This window comes from Amblyraja radiata, chromosome 6 (genome assembly GCF_010909765.2).
Source record: "Amblyraja radiata isolate CabotCenter1 chromosome 6, sAmbRad1.1.pri, whole genome shotgun sequence".
Lineage (NCBI taxonomy): Eukaryota > Metazoa > Chordata > Chondrichthyes > Rajiformes > Rajidae > Amblyraja > Amblyraja radiata.
In genome coordinates this window covers 42,682,459-42,704,970 of record NC_045961.1, presented here as the reverse complement: position 1 = coordinate 42,704,970, position 22,512 = coordinate 42,682,459, and the positions used below count along the sequence as shown (strand labels likewise).

General features: G+C 41.2%; 1 protein-coding gene across 1 annotated transcript; it reads right to left on the bottom strand.

Moving 5' to 3' along the window:
- Positions 1-1,375: 1,375 nt before the first annotated feature.
- ecrg4 (ECRG4 augurin precursor) lies at positions 1,376-20,542 on the bottom strand. The gene is made up of 5 exons (XM_033022619.1): positions 20,333-20,542; positions 11,568-11,688; positions 9,335-9,382; positions 3,768-3,919; positions 1,376-1,888 (listed from the first exon to the last, which is right to left on the bottom strand). The coding sequence occupies exons 2-5, from the start codon at positions 11,635-11,637 to the stop codon at positions 1,664-1,666; spliced, it is 495 nt and encodes a 164-aa protein (XP_032878510.1). The 5' UTR covers positions 11,638-11,688; positions 20,333-20,542; the 3' UTR covers positions 1,376-1,663.
- Between the last annotated feature and the right edge of the window lie 1,970 nt (positions 20,543-22,512).

The window sequence follows — 22,512 nt, the reverse complement described above, 5'->3', positions numbered from 1 at the left end:
GTGTAGAATCTGGATTATTCATCAGCCATAAAAGCCACACAAAAAAGTGACAACACAAACAATTTCAAGATGGCTGAAGAAGGTGCTATTGGATGCAGGAATTGATACTGACAAATTTAAACCTCATTCCACCAGGGCGGCGGCAACATTGGCGGCCAAGGATTTGGACGTTCCAATAGACCATATCCTTGCGGCCGCAGGTTGGGAAAATGAAAGGATGTTGCACAAGTATTATCACAAGGAAATTGCAGACCCTGGTGTATTTGGTGGTAATATTTTGAATTCAGTATTAAATGTCTCTTGAGATTAAAATGGGACATAATGTTTTACCATAAAATAAACCATTAATTAATTAAACAAGTATGATGGTTTGCATGTTATTGACTGTTTTTCACTCATGGAGTGAAGCAAAATGCAGTGATACGCCGGAACCCAATCTACAGCCTGAAATCACAGAAGCTTTAAAATCTTCACGTAGTCACTCACGTGACTCCGAAGTAAAATAGTAAGATTAAACGAGAACTTACCAGTTTGAAGTTTGATCTTTATTTTATGAGGAGTTACGTCGAGGGACTACGTGCCCTCCGCTCCCACCGTAATAAGATCAAAGGTAAGTTAAGTTTGTATCACGTAGCTTACTATTATGCTTCGGAGTATATCATCTGTGATTTCACACCGCTGCTTTGAAGTTTGACGCGCGTGCGCCTGGACGGCCTTCTTCACGTAGTCCCTCGACGTAACTCCTCATAAAATAAAGATCAAACTTCAAACTGGTAAGTTCTCGTTTAATCTTACTATTAAAAAAAGCCATCCACACTTGCACCAGACTCCAGAATGTTCTCATGGCACAATGTCCCCACAAACACCGAGATCACTGCACTCACAGCAATCCCTCCGAGTCCCCACCAGCACAGGCAGCCCTGCCCCACCCCCCACATAATTCAAAACTAAAGATACACTAATACATACAAATAAAAACAGATGAAAAACATCCAACGAAGAAAGGGACGAGACAGGCTGTTGGTGAGGCTGCCACTTACTGCGCCATCCAGTGGGGGATCTATGCTGTCTCCTACTTAAACAAATGCATTAATACAAATTCTTCAGCCATTTCATATCCTTCCATGATCTCTCTACCCACCCTTATTTTGGTGCTCACATTGATTTATCACCATTATCTGCACATGGCAATTCTGGCCATTCTTAAATTGAATCGCCACCACTGGCAAGTGTGTTTAGGTTGTAAGGTTCTTAAATTCTGACATTTGCTCCCTAATCCTTTCCACCTACCTTTCTTCCTGCATAACCTTGCTTTTGGCCATTTTCCCTAATATGTAAAGTATCTTGGAAAGCTTTCTTTGCAATTGAAACAGTATCACAGGTTTGATGATGTTTAATTCAGAAAGCATGAAGGAAAGGAATTATTCCAACATAGGATACAGGCTTTGGCAACTTTTGCCCCAATAGTCATGTAAAAGTACAAACATAAATTTTCAGCATAAGAAATTAAGTTGATTAACATGTGCTGGAGTTCAGCAGAATAAAACAGAGATAAAGTCCAAAGATGCTGGAAACAATTTACATTTGTAATTGTTGGCAAATCAAATGCAAGATATAATTCCAGCCTTGAGTCAATAATATTCAAGAAAAAGATTACACAATACTATATCAACATATGAAAGGTTAAACATTGTAATATTTGTGGATTATATGTTGTTGCTTTAGTAATCGTCATAATTAACATCAGCCCCGTGACGCATAGATTGGGGAAAATAGGGGCCATTTGGAGATTCTCATCATAGTGGTGGTGGTTGTAGTAGCGATAGTATTCGTCGTGCATGCCCCCTTGGTATACATACCTCCAATATACAACAGCTTCTTCAAATTTCTGAAAGGTAATTTTATAATCAATTGAATTTTACCAGTTAGTTTTAGATAAATAATAATTTTGAACAAATTAAAAGGAATACACCATTTTAACATAGTCATTGAGACAAACAACAAGAAAATAGGCTCTTGACACAGAAATTCTGCACCTACCATGAACTACCCAATGCACCAATCCTATATTAAATTACATTTTTAAAATTCTCATCAAATGAATCTGCAGATTCTATCACTCGCCCTCATTCAAGGGACCATTAACAGTGACCAATTATCTTACTGACTCGTGGGAATTTAGCATGTAGGAGGAAGCCCACATAGTCCACACAGGCAGTACCTGTGGTTAGGATTAAACTTGGGTCTCTGATGCTGCAAAGGTATCGGTTCTTTTACCTGGAGTAATAAACGGCTGGAGGAACTCAGCGGGTCAAAGAACACTTGAAATGATTGTCAACATTTCAGGATGTGATCCTGCACCAATCGTGATGTGGGATCTCAACCGGAAACATCAACAATTTCTTGCTCTTTCTTCTGGCTCTACGATCTGTGCTACCATGTTACCTATGATAGAAATAAGAGATTGGACCTCTACATTCTCTGACATCTCACCATTTGGTAAGTACCATCGTGGTATGTTCTTATCATTTTGTTGTCTCAACCTCCGACTTGTGTGCACTGGTCCATTCATCACAGTTCTTCTTCCACAGCTGATCCATTAATATCTATAATTTTATTAGATTCAACTTTATTGTCATTGCACATTTACAGTACAACAAAATGGTTTAACCTTGCAGTCTTAACATAGAATAAAATAACAAAACACACACTCAACACAGTTTTTTTAACATCCACCACAGTGAGTCCACCAGGCACCTCCTCACTGTGATGGAAGGCAAAAGTCCCAAAGTCCTTGTCTCTTCCCTCCTTGCTCTCCCTCTGCGCGATCCAGGCCTCGGATGTTGTGACCCCACCGGGTGATGGTAAGTCCAGCGGCCGAGGCTCCGAAGTCAGGTCGCCACCTCCGGAACACCGCCACAGCCCCGAAGTTGGGTCGCCGCCGCCGGTACGCTGCCACAGCCCCAAAGTCGGGCCGCCGGAACGCCGCCACAGCCCTGAAGTCAGGCTGCCGCCGCCGCAACGTCACCACAGCCCCGAAGTCAGGCTGCCGCCGCCGCAACGTCACCACAGCCCCGAAGTCGGGCCGCCGGAACGCCGCCTCAGCCCCGAAGTCGGCCAGCTTCGCGATGGTAAATAAGTCCTGGCTCAGCCTCCGGAGCCTCGAGGTCGGTCCTCATTGGAGGCCGCCAGCTCCGCCATTAGGCCTCAGTGCAGATGGAGACAGAGACGGGGGATACGACAAGAAAGGTTGCATCCCCCCGAAGGAAGAGACCAAAAACAAGCTTCTTCCCCCCCACACATACACATCCTAACAAACCAAAAGAAACTGAAACGGGACAAAAAGAAAACAAAAAAAAAAGACAAAACGAACTGCAGGCGAGCCGCAGCTGCAAAGCAGCGCTGCCACTAAGCAGTTTCAAATACCACTATTGTGTCATTAGCAAATGTGGCTTTTTATCTCATCATATGTTAACCTGGGCCTGAACAGATCCTGCAGCCAGGGACCCGAGTTTTATCCTGACTGAGTGCTGCCTATACGTTCTCTGAGAGAGCACGTGGGTTTCCTCCAGGTGCTCCAGTTTCCAGCCACACTCCAGACATACAAGTTTGAAGGTTAATTGGCTTCTGTAAATTGTCTCTGATGTGTAGGATAGTGCTAGTGATCACTGGTCGGTGCAACTCGGTGGGCCGAAGGGCCTGTTTTCATGCTGTATCTCTAAAGTTAAATATTAAGTTGACAATTGAGAATTGTGTAACATACTCACAGCTTCAGAAAATCCCATGTCAATGAACTGTTGATACCATTGCTGAACATCATCACGAGATCTATCCCAAATGTGCCGTTTTGAACGCTTCAAATTGTTCAAAAACTCATGAGCTTTTGATTCAGAAACAGCAACTGGTGATTTCTCTTGAGCTAAAAGACGTTTCAAAGACAGTGAAAATGTTTAAACCATCCAAATTAGTAAGTAGCTGTATCTGCATAGTGCTTTCTAACATAAAGCAATTATTTATTTATTTATTTAAATTATGAGGTTGAGGTATCAATTCTGTGTTGAACTTGCATCATGAATGGAAGAGATTGACAAGTTCTTGGTTGGTAAGGGTGCCAAGGGTTATGGGGAATGAGGTTGAGAAGGGAAAATAGATCGGCCATGATGGAATGGCCAAGTAGATTTGATGGGCTCAATGGCCTAATTCTGCTCCTACTACATGAACTAATGAAATAAGCCAGATTTTGGGAACCATATAACCATATAACAATTACAGCACGGAAACAGGCCATCTCGGCCCTACAAGTCTGTGCCGAACACTTATTTTCCCCTAGTCCCATCTACCTGCACTCAGACCATAACCCTCCATTCCTTTCCCGTCCATATACCTATCCAATTTATTTTTAAATGATAAAATCGAACCTGCCTCCACCACTTCCACTGGAAGCTCATTCCACACAGCTACCACTCTCTGAGTAAAGAAGTTCCCCCTCATGTTACCACTAAACTTCTGTCCCTTAATTCTCAAGTCATGTCCTCTTGTTTGAATCTTCCCTACACTCAATGGGAAAAGCTTATCCACGTCAACTCTGTCTATCCCTCTCATCATTTTAAAGACCTCTATCAAGTCCCCTCTTAACCTTCTGCACTCCAAAGAATAAAGACCTAACTTATTCAACCTTTCTCTGTAACTTAGTTGCTGAAACCCAGGCAACATTCTAGTAAATCTCCTCTGTACTCTCTCTATTTTGTTGACATCCTTCCTATAATTGGGCGACCAAAATTGTACACCATACTCCAGAATTGGTCTCATCAATGCCTTGTACAATTTTAACATTACATCCCAACTTCTATACTCAATGCTCTGATTTATAAAGGCTAGCACACCAAAAGCTTTCTTTACCACCCTATAGACATGAGATTCCCACTTCAGGGAACTATGCACAGTTATTCCTTGATCCCTCTGTTCAACTGCATTCCTCAATTCGCTACCATTTACCATGTACGTCCTATTTTGATTTGTCCTGCCAAGATGTAGCACCTCACACTTATCAGCATTAAACTCCATCTGCCATCTTTCAGCCGATTCTTCCAAATGGCCTAAATCTCTCTGTAGACTTTGGAAATCTGCTTCATTATCCACAACAACACCAATCTTAGTATCATCTGCATACTTACTAATCCAATTTACCACACCATCATCCAGATCATTGATGTACATGACAAACAACAGTGGGCCCAACACAGATCCCTGAGGCACCCCACTAGTCACCGGCCTCCAACCTGACAAACATCCATTACTCCCTGGCATCTCCCATTCAGCCACTGTTGAATCCATCTTGCTACTCCTGCATTAATACCCAACAATTGAACCTTCTTAACCAACCTTCCATGAGGAACCTTGTCAAAGGCCTTACTGAAGTCCATATAGACAACATCCACTGCTTTACCCTCATCAATTTCCCTTGTAACCTCTTCAAAAAATTCAAGAAGATTAGTCAAACATGACCTTCCAGGCACAAATCCATGTTGACTGTTCCTAAGCAGACCCTGTTTATCCAGATGCTTATATATATTATCTCTAAGTATCCGTAATTTGCCCACCACTGAAGTCAAACTAACAGGTCAATATTTGCTAGGTTTACTCTTAGAACCCTTTTTAAACAATGGAACAACATGCGCAGTACGCCAATCCTCCGGCACTATTCCCGTTTCTAATGACATATGAAATATTTCTGTCATAGCCCCTGCTATTTCTACACTAACTTCCCTCAATGTCCTTGGGAATATCCTGTCAGGACCTGGAGACTTATCCACTTTTATATTTTTCAAAAGTGTCAGTACTTCTTTTTCTTTGAATCTCATAGTTTCCATAGCTACTCTACTTGTTTCCCTTACCTCACATAATTCAATATCCTTCTCCTTAATGAATACCGAAGAAAAGAAATTGTTCAATATCTCCACCATTTCTTTTGGCTCTGCAGATAGCTGTCCGCTCTGTCTCTCTAATGGACCAATTTTATCCCTCGTTATCCTTTTGCTATTAATATAGCTGTAGAAACCCTTTGGATTTACTTTCACCTTACTTGCCAAAGCAAACTCATATCTTCTTTTAGCTTTTCTAATTTCTTTCTTAAGATTCTTTTTACATTCTTTATACTCATCAAGCACCTCATTTACTCCATGCTGCCTATAATTATTGTAGATCTCTCTCTTTTTCCGAACCAAGTGTCCAATTTCCCTTGAAAACCATGGTTCTTTCCAATTTTTACTATTTCCTTTCAACCGAATAGGGACATAAAGATTCTATACTCTTAAAATTTCCCCTTTAAATGTCCTCCATTTCTCTTCTACATCCTTCCCATAAAACAAAATGTCCCAATTCACTCCTTTTAAATCCTTTCGCATCTCATCAAAGTTAGCCTTTCTCCAATCAAAAATCGCAACCCTAGGTCCAGTTCTGACCCTCTCCATAATTATATTGAAACTAATGGTATTGTGACCACTGGATCCGAAGTGCTCCCCAACACATACCTCCATCACCTGACCTGTCTCATTTCCTAACAGGAGGTCCAGCACTGCCCCTTCTCTAGTAGGTACCTCTATGTATTGCTGCAAAAAACTATCCTGCACACATTTTACAAACTCCAAACCATCCAGCCCGTTTACAGAATGTGTTTCCCAGTCTATGTGTGGAAAATTGAAATCTCCCACAATCACTACCTTGTGCTTACTACTAATATCTGCTATCTCCTTACATATTTGCTCTTCCAATTCTCGCTCCCCATTTGGCAGTCTATAATATACCCCTATAAGTGTTGCTACACCTTTCCCACTTCTCAGTTCCACCCAAATAGCCGCCATAGACGAGCCCTCTAATCTATCCTGCCAAAGCACTGCTGTAATATCTTCCCTGACAAGCAATGCAACACCTCCACCTCTTGCCCCTCCAATTCTATCACACCTGAAGCAACGAAATCCTGGAATATTTAGTTTCCAATCACAGCCCTCCTGCAACCATGTTTCACTGATTGCCACAACATCATACTTCCAGGTGTCAATCCAGGCTCTAAGCTCAACCACCTTTCTTACAATGCTCCTAGCATTAAAATATACACATTTAAGAAACCCACCCCCTCGTATTCTCTGTTTATTTTATTTTTCTTCTTTCTCCCCTAGATTTTGGGTCCGAGTGCTTCCCTTCTCTGCCTCCTGCCTCACACTCTGTCTACTAGCTTTCTCTATTTGAGTCCTTCCCCCCAACTGTTCTAGTTTAAAGTCTCCCCTGTAGCCTTTGCAAATCTTTCTGTACAGGTCACACATTCCCCAAAAGAAGTCCCAATGATCCAGAAACTTGAATCCCTGCCCACTGCACAGTCCTTCAGCCACGCATTTATCCTCTACCTCGCTCCATTCTTACTCTCACTGTCGCGTGGCACAGGCAGTAATCCTGAGATTGTTACTTTTTTGGTCCTTCTCCTTAACTCTCCTCCCAACACCCTAAATTCTCCCTTCAGGACCTCTTCTCTTTTTTTACCTATGTCATTGGTACCTATATGCACCACGACCTCGGGCTCCTCTCCCTCTGATTTCAGGATATCTTGGACGCGTTGAGACACATCCGAGATCCTGGCACCGGGGAGGCAAACGACCATCCAGGTCTCCTGACTGCGTCCACAGAATCGCCTATCCGACCCCCTAACTATAGAGTCCCCAATTACTGTTGCCCTCCTCTTCTTTTCCCTACCTTTCTGAGCAACAGGGCCGGTCTCTGTGCCGGAGGCCCGGCCGCTGTCGCTACCCCCAAGCAGGCTGTCCTCCCCAACCGTACTCAAACAGGAGTACTTATTTTCCAGGTGTACAGGCACTGGGGTACTCACTAGTCCCTGCCTCTGCCCCTTGCCCTTCCCAACCGTGACCCACTTGTCTGTCTCCCGTGGTTTTGGAGTGACCAACTCCCTATAACTCCTCTCAATGACTTCCTCACTCTCCCTGACCAGACAGAGGTCATCGAGCTGCTGCTCCAGGTTCCTAATACGGTCCCTTAGGAGCCCCATCTCGATGCACCTGGCGCAGATGTGGACGTCTGGAGGGCTATCCGACTCCATGACTTCCCACATCTGACATCCAGAACAGTAAACTGCCCTGGGCCTCCTGCTCCCGCATTACCCTGGATACAATACAATGAAATAGCAACAAGTCTGCCTACTATTTCTGAAACAAATTGACCTTTAGATATGAACATATTAGTGTTTTTCCCCATCCAGCTACCTAATACAAATAAATTCAATAGACATGACTAATTTTAAAACTGAGTTGCACTGTAATGTGTATTTCATAACAACACAGTAAGTAGTTATCCATTATAACAGACTAATTTCTCAGTTTTGTATTGTTACTTGACAAACGAACACAAAATAAAAATATGTAATTCACTGTATTAATAAGTAATTCACTTAATTTTATGATACATATAATGGTCAGTAGTATAATACTAAAATGACTACACTGACATAATATTTGGCACTAGTTTGACCTAAACTGTAATTGTCTGTACAGTTTTGATTGTGTACATAATGAAGCACACAAAGAAGGCACATCTTCTTAAAGATCATTAGCCTCAAAGTCCTTGGTTATCATGGTGAATGGAGTTAAAGTCCTTTTCTCGACATAACATTGATCTGTAACTCTACAGCAATTGTGTGTTTATATTAGGTAGCATAAGCTGAATGACAGGTCATGACTTTAACAGAAGCGAATATTTTACAAAATCTTAATGAAACCTTAGTTTACACAGAATGTTGTTTATTTTTGGAATGAGTTTGGATATATATGATTGGATTTGCTACCACAGTTCGGAGGAGAACTGGGTGATTTTCTTGCTATGGTTGACAAGTGAGCAGAGGAAAGGGAGAGCAGAATGAGTTTAGGCAATATTTGTATTTAGGCAATCATTCAACATTCTTGCTTCTCCAAAATCATGTCAATCTTCTTCTTATCGAGTCCACACACAAGATTAGAAGTTGTTCAGCCAGAGCTGAACACACTTCTCGGCATCTGCACAATGGTGTCTGTCTTGCGCTTCTTGTGCGTCTTGTGCGTGGTGGTGGAAAGATTGGTTGAAACAGGGCCGCGACGTGAACGCTCTTTCCTTGACCCCAATCATGTCAATGGCACCAACTAACAAATAGTTTGTTTAAGAAGGAGCTGCAGATGCTGGAAAATTGAAGATAGACAAAAATGCTGGAGAAACTCACCCGCTGAGTTTCTCCAACAAATAGTTTGTACTTGGCTTGATAATCAAAGTATGAAATATACACCAAAAGGTTATTACTCACCATGTCTTTTCTGAATCATCTTTAGGAGTTTATTTCCACTTGACCCACCTGAAAAAAAGAATAAGAGAGTGGGAAATTGTTCAGTGCCTCATAAGCTCATAAATTCTAGGTGTGGTATTAGGCTGTTTGGCTCATCAAATCTACTCTGCCATTCAATCATGGCTGATCTATTTTTCCCTCATCTTCATTCTCCTGACTTCTCCCCATAACCCTTTAAACCCTTACTAAATCAAGAATCAGTCAATCTCCATTGTAAAAATATCCATAAAAACGTCCACATTCTATGATTTTGAACCAAGATCAATGGTGACACACGCATGAATGTAAATACAATCATTGGTGTTACTCTGAAGATTTTACTGCTAAACATGATGCAAGTTCTAAGCAAAATATATTTTTATCTCTAACTATTGTTTTACTAGTTTCTCCAGTTGTGGCTCTTCCACCATCTATTTAGCACTCAAAAATGATGGCTGAAATTTCTGCTTTCACATTTAACAATAGATGCTGATACCTGCAATATGAATAGGGTGTGATTTGCAGTGATGCCAAACAACTCAACCATTATTTTCAATTTGGCATCATCGTTCAGCACAAACATAATGGGCCAAAGGTCCCGATCCCGTGCTGTACTGTTCCATCCTATTGCACTAATAAAAGACAAATAAAAGACAAAACTGCAGATTTCAGTTGCTGATTTGGTGCTTCCACTTCCACAAATTGGACAACTTGTTTTTGAACACTGGACGTAAGGAACTGCAGATGCTAATTTACCAAAAAAGACACAAATGTATTCAGTGGGGGCCAGACAGCATCTCTGTAGAACACTTATATGTTCTCCAGAGATGCTGCCTGGCCCATTGGGTTAATCCAGCCCTTTGTGTGTCTTTTTATCTCTATGTCATCCTACCAAAAGCACAAAGAGGTGAAACAACAAACGATGATTGTGATCAATACATAGAAATTAATATTGATCTGCATATTCAGCATTCCTATTCTAGGATTTGAGAGGAGAGGAAAAACAAGTTTGCAAAAATGAAAATCTCAAAACTTATTGGTAGTTCTGGCTCATCTGACTACCAAGTTATTTTAAAGTTCAACTTTATGTATTGAAAATTGAAAAATAAACATTACCACTTAACCCTAAAACTATATCTATTTACAACTCTTTCCAAACCCAATGCTCCCATCACTGCGGCCAACTAACCACCCACTATTTCTGAAAACAACTTTATCTGGATTATGCAATGAGCAATAAGCCACCTGAGCATTGAGCATATCCCTCAGTTCTGATTTACACTCCCCAGTTGGCCTGATCCATCTTGGGTACACTGTGCAGCAGCAGGGCATTGTACTAATAAATGCCATGTCCTAATCCATGCAGTTAGCACATCTATAATCACCATCAAACTTCTCTGCAACTTCCTTACACCCCACACTGCTGCCCAACTCACGAACACGAACCAATTTAGATATTAGTCTGTCCCAATGCAGATTGTGAATAACTGGCCAAAGCCTTCCAACGTGAAATTGACCCAGAGAATGGTGTAGTGGAAATAATTTGTAACTCCAATTGTTGGATTTAAGGATTGTTTTGAGAATCCTGAGCTTCAAATCTGCCCATCTTTTAACTTTTCTCAATTCTGATGAATGATCACTGGCTGAATCATTAACTCTGTTTCTGTCTCATAGATGCTGCCTGACGATCTAAGTATTACTGCTTTTTCACTTTTTGCTTTGCCTTTGCCCTGTATACTATAGAAAACTGAACATCAAATATGTATAATTATTCAAAAACAGTAGAATGACTCCCCCAAAACTGTTGAACTGAAGACTCTGGGATATATTAACTAGAATTTGAATATTAAAGACTGCTTTAGCAGCGATGCAGATTCATGAAAAGCACTTCTGATATACTACCCAAGTATGCTTTTATATATGTGAACTATTATTGTTATTTTGATATGTACTATTATTGTCTATTTATTTGTTTGCATTGTATACACACACACACATGTATATTTTAATAAAGATGTTTTGGGTTTATTATGGGTTTACTGTTTATGTATTATTTAGTTTATTATGGGTACTATGTTTACATATTTGTTGTGTTGCTGCAAGTAAGATTTCTGTTTTAGGGCACATGACACACAATGAAACATTCTTGACTTGAAAATATATCCCATTTAATTCATCTAATGTCAAACCCATAACAAAAATCAGAAATCCTTACTTGGGAGCGTACACATCAACAGAAGTACGCAACAAAGCACAAGAGGAAGGTGGCTTGCTGGCTGAGACATTTCTCCAAGACAAGTGTTTGATCAATCGAATCGTTGTGAAGACCCAATTCGCTGGAGAAAAGAGAAAAATATTAGGATGCAACAAACACTGATCTTGCTAGCCTTCAGTTGCTGTCTTAATGTAACCTTCAATAAAGTCACAGCAGAAGGAATAGAAAGAGTAGCACATTTGATTCCTCATGGCTGCTCCATTGTTCATAATCAAGCCTGATCTTTAACTTCAGAATCAACTTTCAGTATATCCTCTGATTTATAGAGCTCTTCCTTGAATATACTGAGTGTTTGAGCCTGGAGTGTCTGGAGAGAATTTCAAAGAATTACTAGTGCTAGGTAGATAAATCTTTTCTCATTTCAACCATGATTGGCCTACAGCTTATTCTGAGACTTTGAATCCTGGTTCTGCACACGCGAACCCTTTGAAATATCCCACGTTTATCCTACCAAGACCTGTAAGAATTTTGTAAGTTTGCAATTCCACTGGGCCCAGTGGACGACAATGTCGGGAGCTCGCAGGTCACAGGTTGGTGACCTGTTTTTCCGGAGCTCCCGCTGGACTGGAGGGCGGCAGCTTCGGCAGCTTCGACCACCCCGGGCCGCGGAATTTGAACCGGCCCGTTCGCGGAGCTCGGATTCAGCCGCGGGACTGACATTACTTACCATCGCCCGGCGGGGTCACAACATCCGAAGCCTGGATCGCCTCGGCGCAGAGACTTAAGACTTTTGCCTTCCATCACAGTGAGGAGGTGTCTGTTGAACTCACTGTGGTGGATGTTAATTTGTGTTTATTGTGGGTTTTTGTCATTTTTACTATATGTAGGACTGCAAGGCAACAAAATTTCATTCAGACCGCAAGGTCTGAATGACAATAAAGGCTACTTTGACTTTGACTTTGATGAAATCATCTCTCATTAATCCCAACCCAAGTAAAGGCACAAGAGATCCAATCAAACTATTCTCAGTCATCAGCAAAGTATAGAAGATGTTGACAATAATGTTATAAAGTGGTAAAACGTCAGCAACAACTATTTGCCAGTGAAACTCAGCGGCCAGGCCACATCTCTGGAGGGAATGGATAGGCAATGTTTTGGGTGGGAACCCTTCTTTAGACTGATTGTAGTAGGGGAGCGAAAACCAAGTGATAAGGGAATGGACACAAAGTGCTGGAGCAACTCAGTGGGTCAGGAACTTTGTTTTTCTACCCATAAGTAAATCCCTAATTCAATTACTAAAATTTCAGCAGACTGTAGCTCATCTGGACATTTGCAAAGACATGGTTGAAATCTGCATTGCTGCACTGTACAGAGATTCCCACATTTGGTGAGTAGAGTACTCTGGAGCACAGGACCTGCTTTCTAGTACTTACTTCATGATGAGAACTTAATGTTCCTTTCAAAAACGTGGGAGTCTGACCTTTTCCATGAAAGCCAGAATATTGCTGCTTCTGGCTGCACCAGGACTGTGCTGATAAGAGTTGCCTCCCTTCTCCAACTGGTTTACGGCAAAGAGTCTACAGTTGCAGTGAAATAGAAACTGTGCACATCTTGCTGGGATTAGAGATTGAATGGCGGAGTAGACTCGAGCAACTTAAAATTCACCCTCTTCCTGGACAATTTTGTGAAGTATCTGAATAGGTACTAGCACCAATACAACACCTAAAATATTGAAAATTCATTTCAAACCTACTTAAAGTTTAGTTGACTTCTTCAGTAGGTGGGAGTTTAGTTTCAAGATACAGCGTGTAAACAGGCCCTTTGGATCAGCGAGTCCGCACCGACCAGCGATCCCCCGTACACTTGTTCTATCTTACGCACTAAGGACAATTTATAGAAGTCAAACCTGCATGTCTTTGGAGTGTGAGGAAACCGGAGCACCCGGAGAAAAAACACACAGTCACAGGGAGAACATGCAAACTCCATACCAACACCACCCGTAGTCAGGATCAAACCTGTGTCTCTGATGCTGGAAAGGAGCAACTCTAACATTGCGTCTCTGTGCCACCCTTGAAGAACTAAAGGAAAAGTTGTCCTACATGGACGGGGAAACAAGGTCAAGGGAAGGTCCATTCCGTGATTCAGTGATTCAATGATACTTTATTATCACATGTAACTTAGGTGCTGTGAAATTCTTTGTTTTGCATACAACCCCGTAAAGTCACACAGCTGACCTCACCTGGGCAGTGAGTCACCTAGTGGGTGAACCATTACAGATTTGGGATGCAAGCAGAAGCCTCCATGTGGTGCATCCCGGGCAATGCTGACGACAGAAACTGTATCACAGTGACTGACTGAAGTAGTCTATTCTGCAAGCACTGACCGTCAACCAGCACTGACCAACCGGAAAGACGTGATATAGAAGATGGCCGGACACGAGGAAGAAGATTACAGATTTTAAGCAGTTATTTCAGAATGCTCATCAGAAAGAGATATTCAACAAGCAAAATGAACCATCAAAAGTCAAGGAAATATTAAATCAAAAACGAGACTAGAAAGGGCTCGTGATAAATCAAAGGACGGGAAATGTTCTCAGGAATAAAGTGGAAGAAAATGGATTATGGGAGTAAATTGTTAGTGGTATCAAAATGAACAGCAAGAACTTTGATTGATATGTAAAAGAGGCAGCCTATGCAAGTGTGGAATCACCCAGGGAAAGACAAGAGAATTAGTAAAGGCAGCAACAAAAGGCAGCAATCTAAAGTACTGACTCCTGCAGCCACAAACATGTTACTAGCACTACACCATCTAGGTTTCCTTAACAGTGTTCTCATTGCATCATTATTGGCCACCTTTAGTCTCTGCAAACTTGTCTTTCCATAGTTAGACCACAAGTGCGCAGTATAGAGTGGTGTGCAATATGCTCTAAACAGCAGATTATGCAACATCTATGGAGCAAAGGATATAGGCAACGTTTCGGGTCAAAACCCTTCTTCAGACTGAAGAAGGGTTTCCACACAAAACGTTGCCTATTTCCTTCGCTCCATAGATGCTGCCTTAACGGCTGAGTTTCTCCAGCATTTTTGTCTACCTTCGATTTTCCAGCATCTGCAATTCCTTCTTAAACATGCTCTAAACGGCGACATCTTCACCACATCTGTCCACACACCAAACTTACTCAAGAGAATATTCGCCTGAACATACAGCATACGTCGTTGCCTATAAATATCCTCATCATCTGTCATTTGTTCTGTAATAAAATGCCCAAGATATTTTACCTTTATTACAGACACTAAGATTATGAGAAGATGAGAACAGCGTGGATTTTATTTTTAATGCAAAGTAATGTAACTAACCAATTCACACCTCCATTATGAAGTAATTAGTCAAGGCCTTCATTCGAAAATGTTAGTTCCTGTCATCCAAACATTTTTTTTGAAGGCTTATTTGTACTTGATTACTGAGCCCAATTCACAATTGCAAGTTATGCAACCCTTATCTGGTTTGTTAATGACACAATCAGCACATTCAAAGCTCTAGGAAGCCAAAACAAAAATAAGCAACATTTTAGCTCCATTCACTCCTAAAATAAAATCAAAGCTGAGAAGTTCAATATTTTGATGAATATTTTCTTCAACTTTTCACCCACATACTAGGTCATTACCAACTCTACTATTAAATATAACACACGTGAAATAGAACATTGTCGTCTTCTGCTCTGTGGGTTTTAAGTGCTTTAGTAATAATTAAATATTGTTTGCTGGAATCTATTTCCAAGGGTCCTAACACTGAACAGTCTTGCAGGAGTAAATGAATCAAGTTGTGGACTGCCTGATAACATTTTTCTAATGCCTCAGAATTTAATTTCCACCTTATAATAAAGCAGCAAGAATTTCAATCAGCACTGCATTCCAACTTTTCACAACTGCAGTGGATTTTTTCCAGCATCGAGCAGCAGAATGTTTTGCGTTGAAGATTGAGATGATCGAATGGTCTATTGTTTAGCATCTTCATTCTGTCCTAAGTCGGGTTTGCACTCCACAACGAGCAGTTAAACTGACACCATTCTGTTAAATATTCCACCAATTTGCAGTCATGTAAACCATGGATTATGTCAAAAAAAAGTTTTAATGTCCTTGCCCATCCTGTGACCATTTCTCTGCGTAAATGCTAGCGAGTTCGGCATTCCCATGTGAACATGCAACATTTGCGTGACTCTGCTGGCTGCACTGTTGTTAATTTCCTGATAGAGCCTGGCATTAGACCGCTCAGTGCAATTCAAAGTAGCAATTCCCTTGTTCACTGTTTAGTTTAGTTTGTTGTCACGTGTACCGAGGTACAGTGAAAAGCTTTGTGTTGCAGGCTAACCAGTCAGCGGAAAGACTATACATGATTACAATCGATCCGTCCACAGGGTATGGATACATGATAAAGGGAATAATAATGCTCAGTGCAAGATAAAGTCCAGTAGCCCAATTAAAGACAGTCCGAGGATCTTCAATGAGGTAGATAAAACCTCAGGATTGCTCTCTGGTTATTGGTAGGATGGCTCAGTTGCCTGATAACAGCTGGGAGGAAACTGTCTCTGAATCTGGATGTGTGCATTTTCACAGATTCAGAGGCAATTTCTTCCTGGCTGTTATGCAATTCCCTTGCATTATACAAAAGAATCTGCCCACTGAACCTGTGCCAATTAGCCCTGCGGAACTGAGTACGCAGAGGAAGTAGAGCTTACCTAAAATTTCAATGCAGAATAATGGCTGAGGCACATATGGGCGGCAGGATGGCACAGTGGGTAGAGTTGTAGGCTTAAAGTACCCTACACTCGGATTCAATCCTGACTACGGGTACTGTCTGTATGAAGTTTGTATGTTCTCCCTGTGACCGCATGGATTTTCTCTGGTTACTCCGGTTTCCTCCCACGTTCCAAAGATGTAGAGGTTTGTAGGTTGTGTAAGAAGGAACTGCAGAGGCTGGTTTAAACTGAACATAGACACAAAAAGCTGGAGTAACTCAGCGGGACAGGCAGCATCTCTGGAGAGAAGGAATGGATGACGTTTTGGGTCGAGACCCTTCTTCAGACTGGTTAGGGATAAGGGAAACAAGAGAAATAGACAGTGTGGTGGAGAGATAAAGAACAATGAATGAAAGTATGCAAAAAGCAACGATTCAATTCAATTCAACTTTAATGTCATTGCACAAATACTGAATATGGGTACAACGAAATGCAGTTTTGCGTCAGTCCGTAGTAGTGCAATATAGAAATAAAAAAAAAAAAAAAAAAAGAGGATACAGAATAATAAAAAATACAGAATAATTAAACAATGGTGACGGAGGGACCGGACGAATCTATCAGCGGGACTCCGAGTTCAGCAATGCGACGGTATGATTGTAGAAGCTGTTCCTCATCCTACTGGTACGAGACCTGAGGTTCCTGTACCGCCTCCCTGATGGTAGGAGGGCAAACAGTCCATGGTTGGGGTGGGAGGGGTCTTTAATGATCTTCCCAGCTCGTTTCAGACACCGTTTTCGGTGGAGGGCATCCATGGCAGGGAGCGGGGCACCGATGATGTGCTGCGCGGTTTTCACCACCCGTTGTAGTGCCTTCCTGTCCGCAACAGTGCAGCTGCTGTACCATACCGTGAAGCAGGCGGTCAGGATGCTCTCGATGGTACACCTGTAGAAGTTGGTCAGGATCTGGGGGAACAGGTGGGCTTTCTTGAGCCTCCTCAGGAAGTAAAGGCGCTGCTGTGCCTTTTTGATCAGCTTGGAGGTGTTGAGGGACCAGGACAAATCCTCCGAGATGTGTACCCCGAGGAATTTGTAGCTGGAGACGCGCTCCACCTCAGTCCCGTTTATGTGGATGGGGGTATGTGGATGGGGGGATGATAAAGAAAACATGCCATTATAAGTTGTTTGTAGGGTGAAAATGAGAAGCAAGTGCGACTTGGGTGGGGGAGGGATAGAGATGAGGGAATGCCGGGGCTACCTGATGTGAGAGAAATCAATATTTATACCACTGGGCTGTAAGCTGCCCAAGCAAAATATGAGATGCTGTTCCTCCAATTTGCATTTAGCTTCTGACAATGGAGGAGACCGAGGACAGAAAGGTCTGTGTAGGAATGGGAAGGAGAATTTAAGTGTCCAGCAACCGGGGGATCACGTTGGTTCACGCGGGCTAAGCGAAGGTGTTCCGCGAAACGATCTCCCAGTCTGTGTTTGGTCTCGCCGATGCATGAGTGTCCACATCTTGAACATCAAGTCCCTTCCCGAAACGTCACCCATCCCTTCCCTCCAGAGATGCTGCCTGCTCCACTGAGTTACTCCAGCTTTTTGTGTCTACATTCGGTTTAAACCAGCATCTGCAGTTCCTTCCTACACATTAGTATATTCACTCCATGTTGGCTCTATAGATTCCTTTTCATTCACATCTTCATTTCTACCTGAAACGTCCCCAATCTATTTGTCTGACCCAATGAGTTACTCTAGCATGTTGTATCTATCTTTGGTATAAACCAGCACCTGCAGTTCCTTTTTATTACATTACATTATCTATATAACTAAAAGTCACATCTTGACCACTTCCTGTCAAAAAGTTATAAATGCTTAAAAAATCTTGAGATCAGCTGATTGGTCCTCTTGCCTGTCAATCACCATGATGAAGGTAATGCCCCTTCTGGGGGGGGGGCGGGGGGGGGGGGGGGCAGAGCTATAAAACCCCGGATGTCTGGACACGAGTCAGTCACTCTGGAAGATCGCGAGGGAGAGGCCACAACTGTGAGTCTACTGAACTGTGAGTCTACCCTTTATGTGGTTTAGTAGTTATCTGCTCTATGTGGTTAACCCTTTATGTGCTTGCAATAAATGATTTTTTAGCCAGCAATGTGCTTGCAATGAATGATGATTTGTTAACCCTGAATATGCTTGCAATAAATGATTTGTTAGCCAGCAATGTACTCGCAATGAATGATGATTTGTTAACCCTTAATGTGCTTGCAATAAATGATTTGTTAGCCCTTAATGAAATGAAATGAGTTGTTTGCCCTGCCCTGTGCTTGAAATTGAAATGGAAATGAGTTGTTTGGCCTACCCTGTGCTTTTGCTTTGCCTTTGCTTTGCTTGACCTCACCTGAAATGAAAGCAAATGGATTGTATTGTTGGCTGACCCTGCCTGCCATGTGCTTTTGCTTTGCCTTTGCTTTGCTTGAGCTCACCTGAAATGAAAGCAAATGGATTGTATTGTTGGTTGGCCCCGCCTGCTCTGTGCTTTTGCTTTGCCTTTGCTTTGCTTGAGCTCACCTGAAATGAAAGCAAATGGATTGTATTGTTGGCTGGCCCCGCCTGCCCTGTGCTTTTGCTTTGCCTTTGCTTTGCTTGGCCGCACCTGAAATGAAAGCAAAAGGTTGTATTGTTGGCTGGCCCCGCCTGCCCTGTACTTGACTTGAAATTGATTGACGTGAAATGGATTGTTGGCCCTGCACTCACTGTGCTTGACTTGACTTGACCCACAACACCGATGCTAGCGCTCCAGAACCCCCCCCCCCCCCCCCCCCTCCCCCCTGGTGGGGAGGTGGATATTGCGTTGGGGGACCAGCCCTCCATTGTGAACATGGGACACAATGGGTCCTACTTAGTCTAGTATAATATTAAAGATTATAAGCATTATGGTCTCTGGAAAGATTGGCGTTTATAAATGAGGAGATAAGCGTAGATTTGTATGTAAATTCAAATTTGTTTTAATAGGTCACAAATCAAACAAACATCTGCACATAAGATCAAACAGTGAGCACAGTCTAAAATAATTAGGATGTTCTGAAGCAATACCATCTCACAACTTCAGAAACATTCCAACTACTAAGGAAGTTAAATAGTGGCTCTGCTTATGATTGCAATGTAAAGAACATAATGCAAAATAGAGTAATTTGGAACAAGTTGGGGAATATGAGAAAGTAGTAATTAATTATAAAAGACAGTAATTTTAAACCATTCTTGTTTCCGGTTGTGCAGCTAACACTAATTATAATTAATAATAGATTATCGTAGTTAAGATTAGGAAGAGCACAAATTTTAGCTTGTCAAAGATATTCTAAATGGAAATTGATAATCTGCCGAGCTAACATTGAACAAGTAATTGTTATGGATGAATTAATAATGTAATTATTGTTAGTTAAATGGAACATAATGAACTATTATCAACTTCTATAGATGCACCATGGAAAGAAGCCTATTGGGTGGGTGGTTTGGCAACAGCTCTGTTGAAAACCGCAAGAAATTGCAGCGTTACAGATGTAACCCAGTCCATCATACAGACCAGCTTATCTTCCCATCGATTGCTCACTGTACCTCGGTACAGATAACAATAATAAAGTAAACTAAAACTACACTTCACATGTTTTGTTAATCCTTCAAAATCTTTCTTCTTGCACTTTATAGATAACTTAAACAGTTTAAGTCTAATTTTAGGTGCCAAAATAACAACGTGTATAATTTGACAAAAGCAGCAAGCCAATGTAAATTTCATGGGCTTTGAACCTTGAACAAAAGAACTTTAGGTTAGCATTTCGACAATTATATTCTATGTAAATCACTTCTCTGTTTATCTCTAGAAGGACAGCAATGTCCATTTCTCGTAATCACGTTCTATCAGAGCCAAATGTAAAATAATTTGATGGTTCTATTATTTAAAAAAAAGAAATTCACACAGACCATCTATCAGCCTTAAGCACTTACAATCATGTGCATTTTGCATTTCAGTCAGTGTTTACCTTTGACAAGACAACTTTCTGTACTCTTTTCCTCCAAGTGTTCATAAAAGTAGATTTTCAGTCTCTTTATCAATCGTGTTCTGTTCAGTCGAAATCACACCAGTGAATGGTCTCTAAACAGAACCACGTCAAAGACTAAATTACAAGGCGAATAACGGTTTCGTCATCATACAAAATTGACATTGAGTCAGGCAACATGACCTAAATCAGGCAGACTCTTGAGAATACTTTCAGTTGAAATAGAACACTTTACAAGCTCCAATAGATTGCAAGCAGATGTCTGTATGATACAGAATGTAGCATAAAGAATTTGGCGGCATGACATTTGGTTCCCATTAACAGAAGTTCATGCCAGTTGAGTTCAAAATTCATTCTCAATGTTAATGCATTTTTTTTATCGGTGATCTTTCATTGTCAAGTAAACTGAAATTGATTTTCATACATATAAACAAAACAGGTTTAATTCATAGTCCATTCTAATTTCAGTGTTTGCAAATTTTAAGAGCATAATTACCGCATGATGTGCTACTTCAAACACAATATTTAGCCTATAAAATGGCTATGTTATACGCATAAATGTTATGCATAAAAGTATACCAGAATAGAAAGTAAATTGCAAAATTATGAAAATGTAATGCTTTAACCATGGCATAACTAGTAAATTGCATTGAATAGGACAGTGAATGCATATACCGGATGAGTTAAAAGAGAATTTAAAATGATAAAAACATGTCCATAATACGTTGTAAACTTTCAATCCTAACCTTGGGTAGTAGAACAGTTTGGTAGAATATAAGATATTTGGTAATCAAGAATATTTGGACAATAATCAAAGGATTTTTATAGAAATACAAGCTTAATTTCAATATATAAAAATATCTTAAAATATTAGCGACTGAATTCATCGTATCCCATTGCTGTTTCACTAATCGAATAGATATTCTTGAAGAATGGACAGCAATCATGGACTAATTACTTTTCAAGGAGGATGAGCAACATACTCTGTAGAAGCAAACCCTTTAGATACTGCAACATTGGATGTTAGTAGTACAAATAACTGCAGTAAACATTACCACTAAGTAGACAATAGACAATCTTTTGGTTGACTTTGAATGTTCAATCCAAGACATCTAATCTTTTGCTGATTCCCTCTCCCATTAAGACTGGTACTAAGCATTTGGTGCATAATGAATGGCACAGCGGCAGAGGTAGATCTGCTGCCTCGTAGCGCCACAACCCAGATTCGACCCTGACTACTGGTGCTGTCCATGCAAAATTTATACTTTCTCCCTGTGACCATGTGGGTTTTCTCCAGGTGCTCCGGTTTCCTCCTACATTCCAAAGATGTGCAAGTTGGTAGGTTAATGGCTTCTGTGAATTGCCCCTAGTGCGTAGGATGCAAAAGTGGAATAAAATGGAACTCATGTACAGTATGATTGTTGGTCAGCATGGACCCGGTGGGCCAAAGGGCCTGTTTCCACGCTGTATCTCTAAACTAAACATTCAAACCAAGTTAAACTACATTTGCTTCTGAGATACCTTTTCTTATTTGATTATGGCTAGAAGACAATCTTTAAAAAAGATGGATAAATTCTTTACCACTGAAACAGAATAGTAACTATATTAATTTTTTATCACTTGATATCGTTATATATAAACAAGTTGATATTAAAACTATGCGAAGTGCACCCCTCAAGACAAAATAACATTAATCTTTAGATACAGGGAACAGCAGATGCTGGTTTACAATAAAATAGACATGCTGAGCTAACTCCACGGTTCAGGCAGCATGTCTAGAAGACATGGATTGGTGATGTTTTGGGTTGGACCCTTCTTCAGACATTCATATTTAGCAAATTATGAGGACACCATGAAGAGCAGCAAATGGCGCAGCTGTACCGTTGCTGCCCTACAGCATCAGAGACCCAGGTTCGATCCTGACCATGGGTGCTGTCTGTACGGAGTATGTGTGTTCTCCCTGTAACTGCGTGTGTTTTCTCCGGGTGCTCCAGTTTCCCCCCACATCACAAAGTCATACAGGTTTGTAGGTTAATTGGCTTAGGTAAAATTATAAATTGTCCCTAATGTGAGGATAGTTAGTTGTGTAAACCTGCAAAGAATAATAGTTAGGTTATGTGAATGGGCGAGAAGTTGGCAGAGGGAGCACAAGCACCAAATAC

Coding starts and splice junctions, on each gene's coding strand:
- ecrg4 (XM_033022619.1), bottom strand. CDS start 11,637: ATGTCTCAGCCAGCAAGCCACCTTCCTCTTGTGCTTTGTTGCGTACTT. Junction 9,383..11,567: donor GTTGATGTGTACGCTCCCAA/GTAAGGATTTCT, acceptor TCTTTTTTTCAG/GTGGGTCAAGTGGAAATAAA. Junction 1,889..3,767: donor ACATGGGATTTTCTGAAGCT/GTGAGTATGTTA, acceptor ATTACCTTTCAG/AAATTTGAAGAAGCTGTTGT.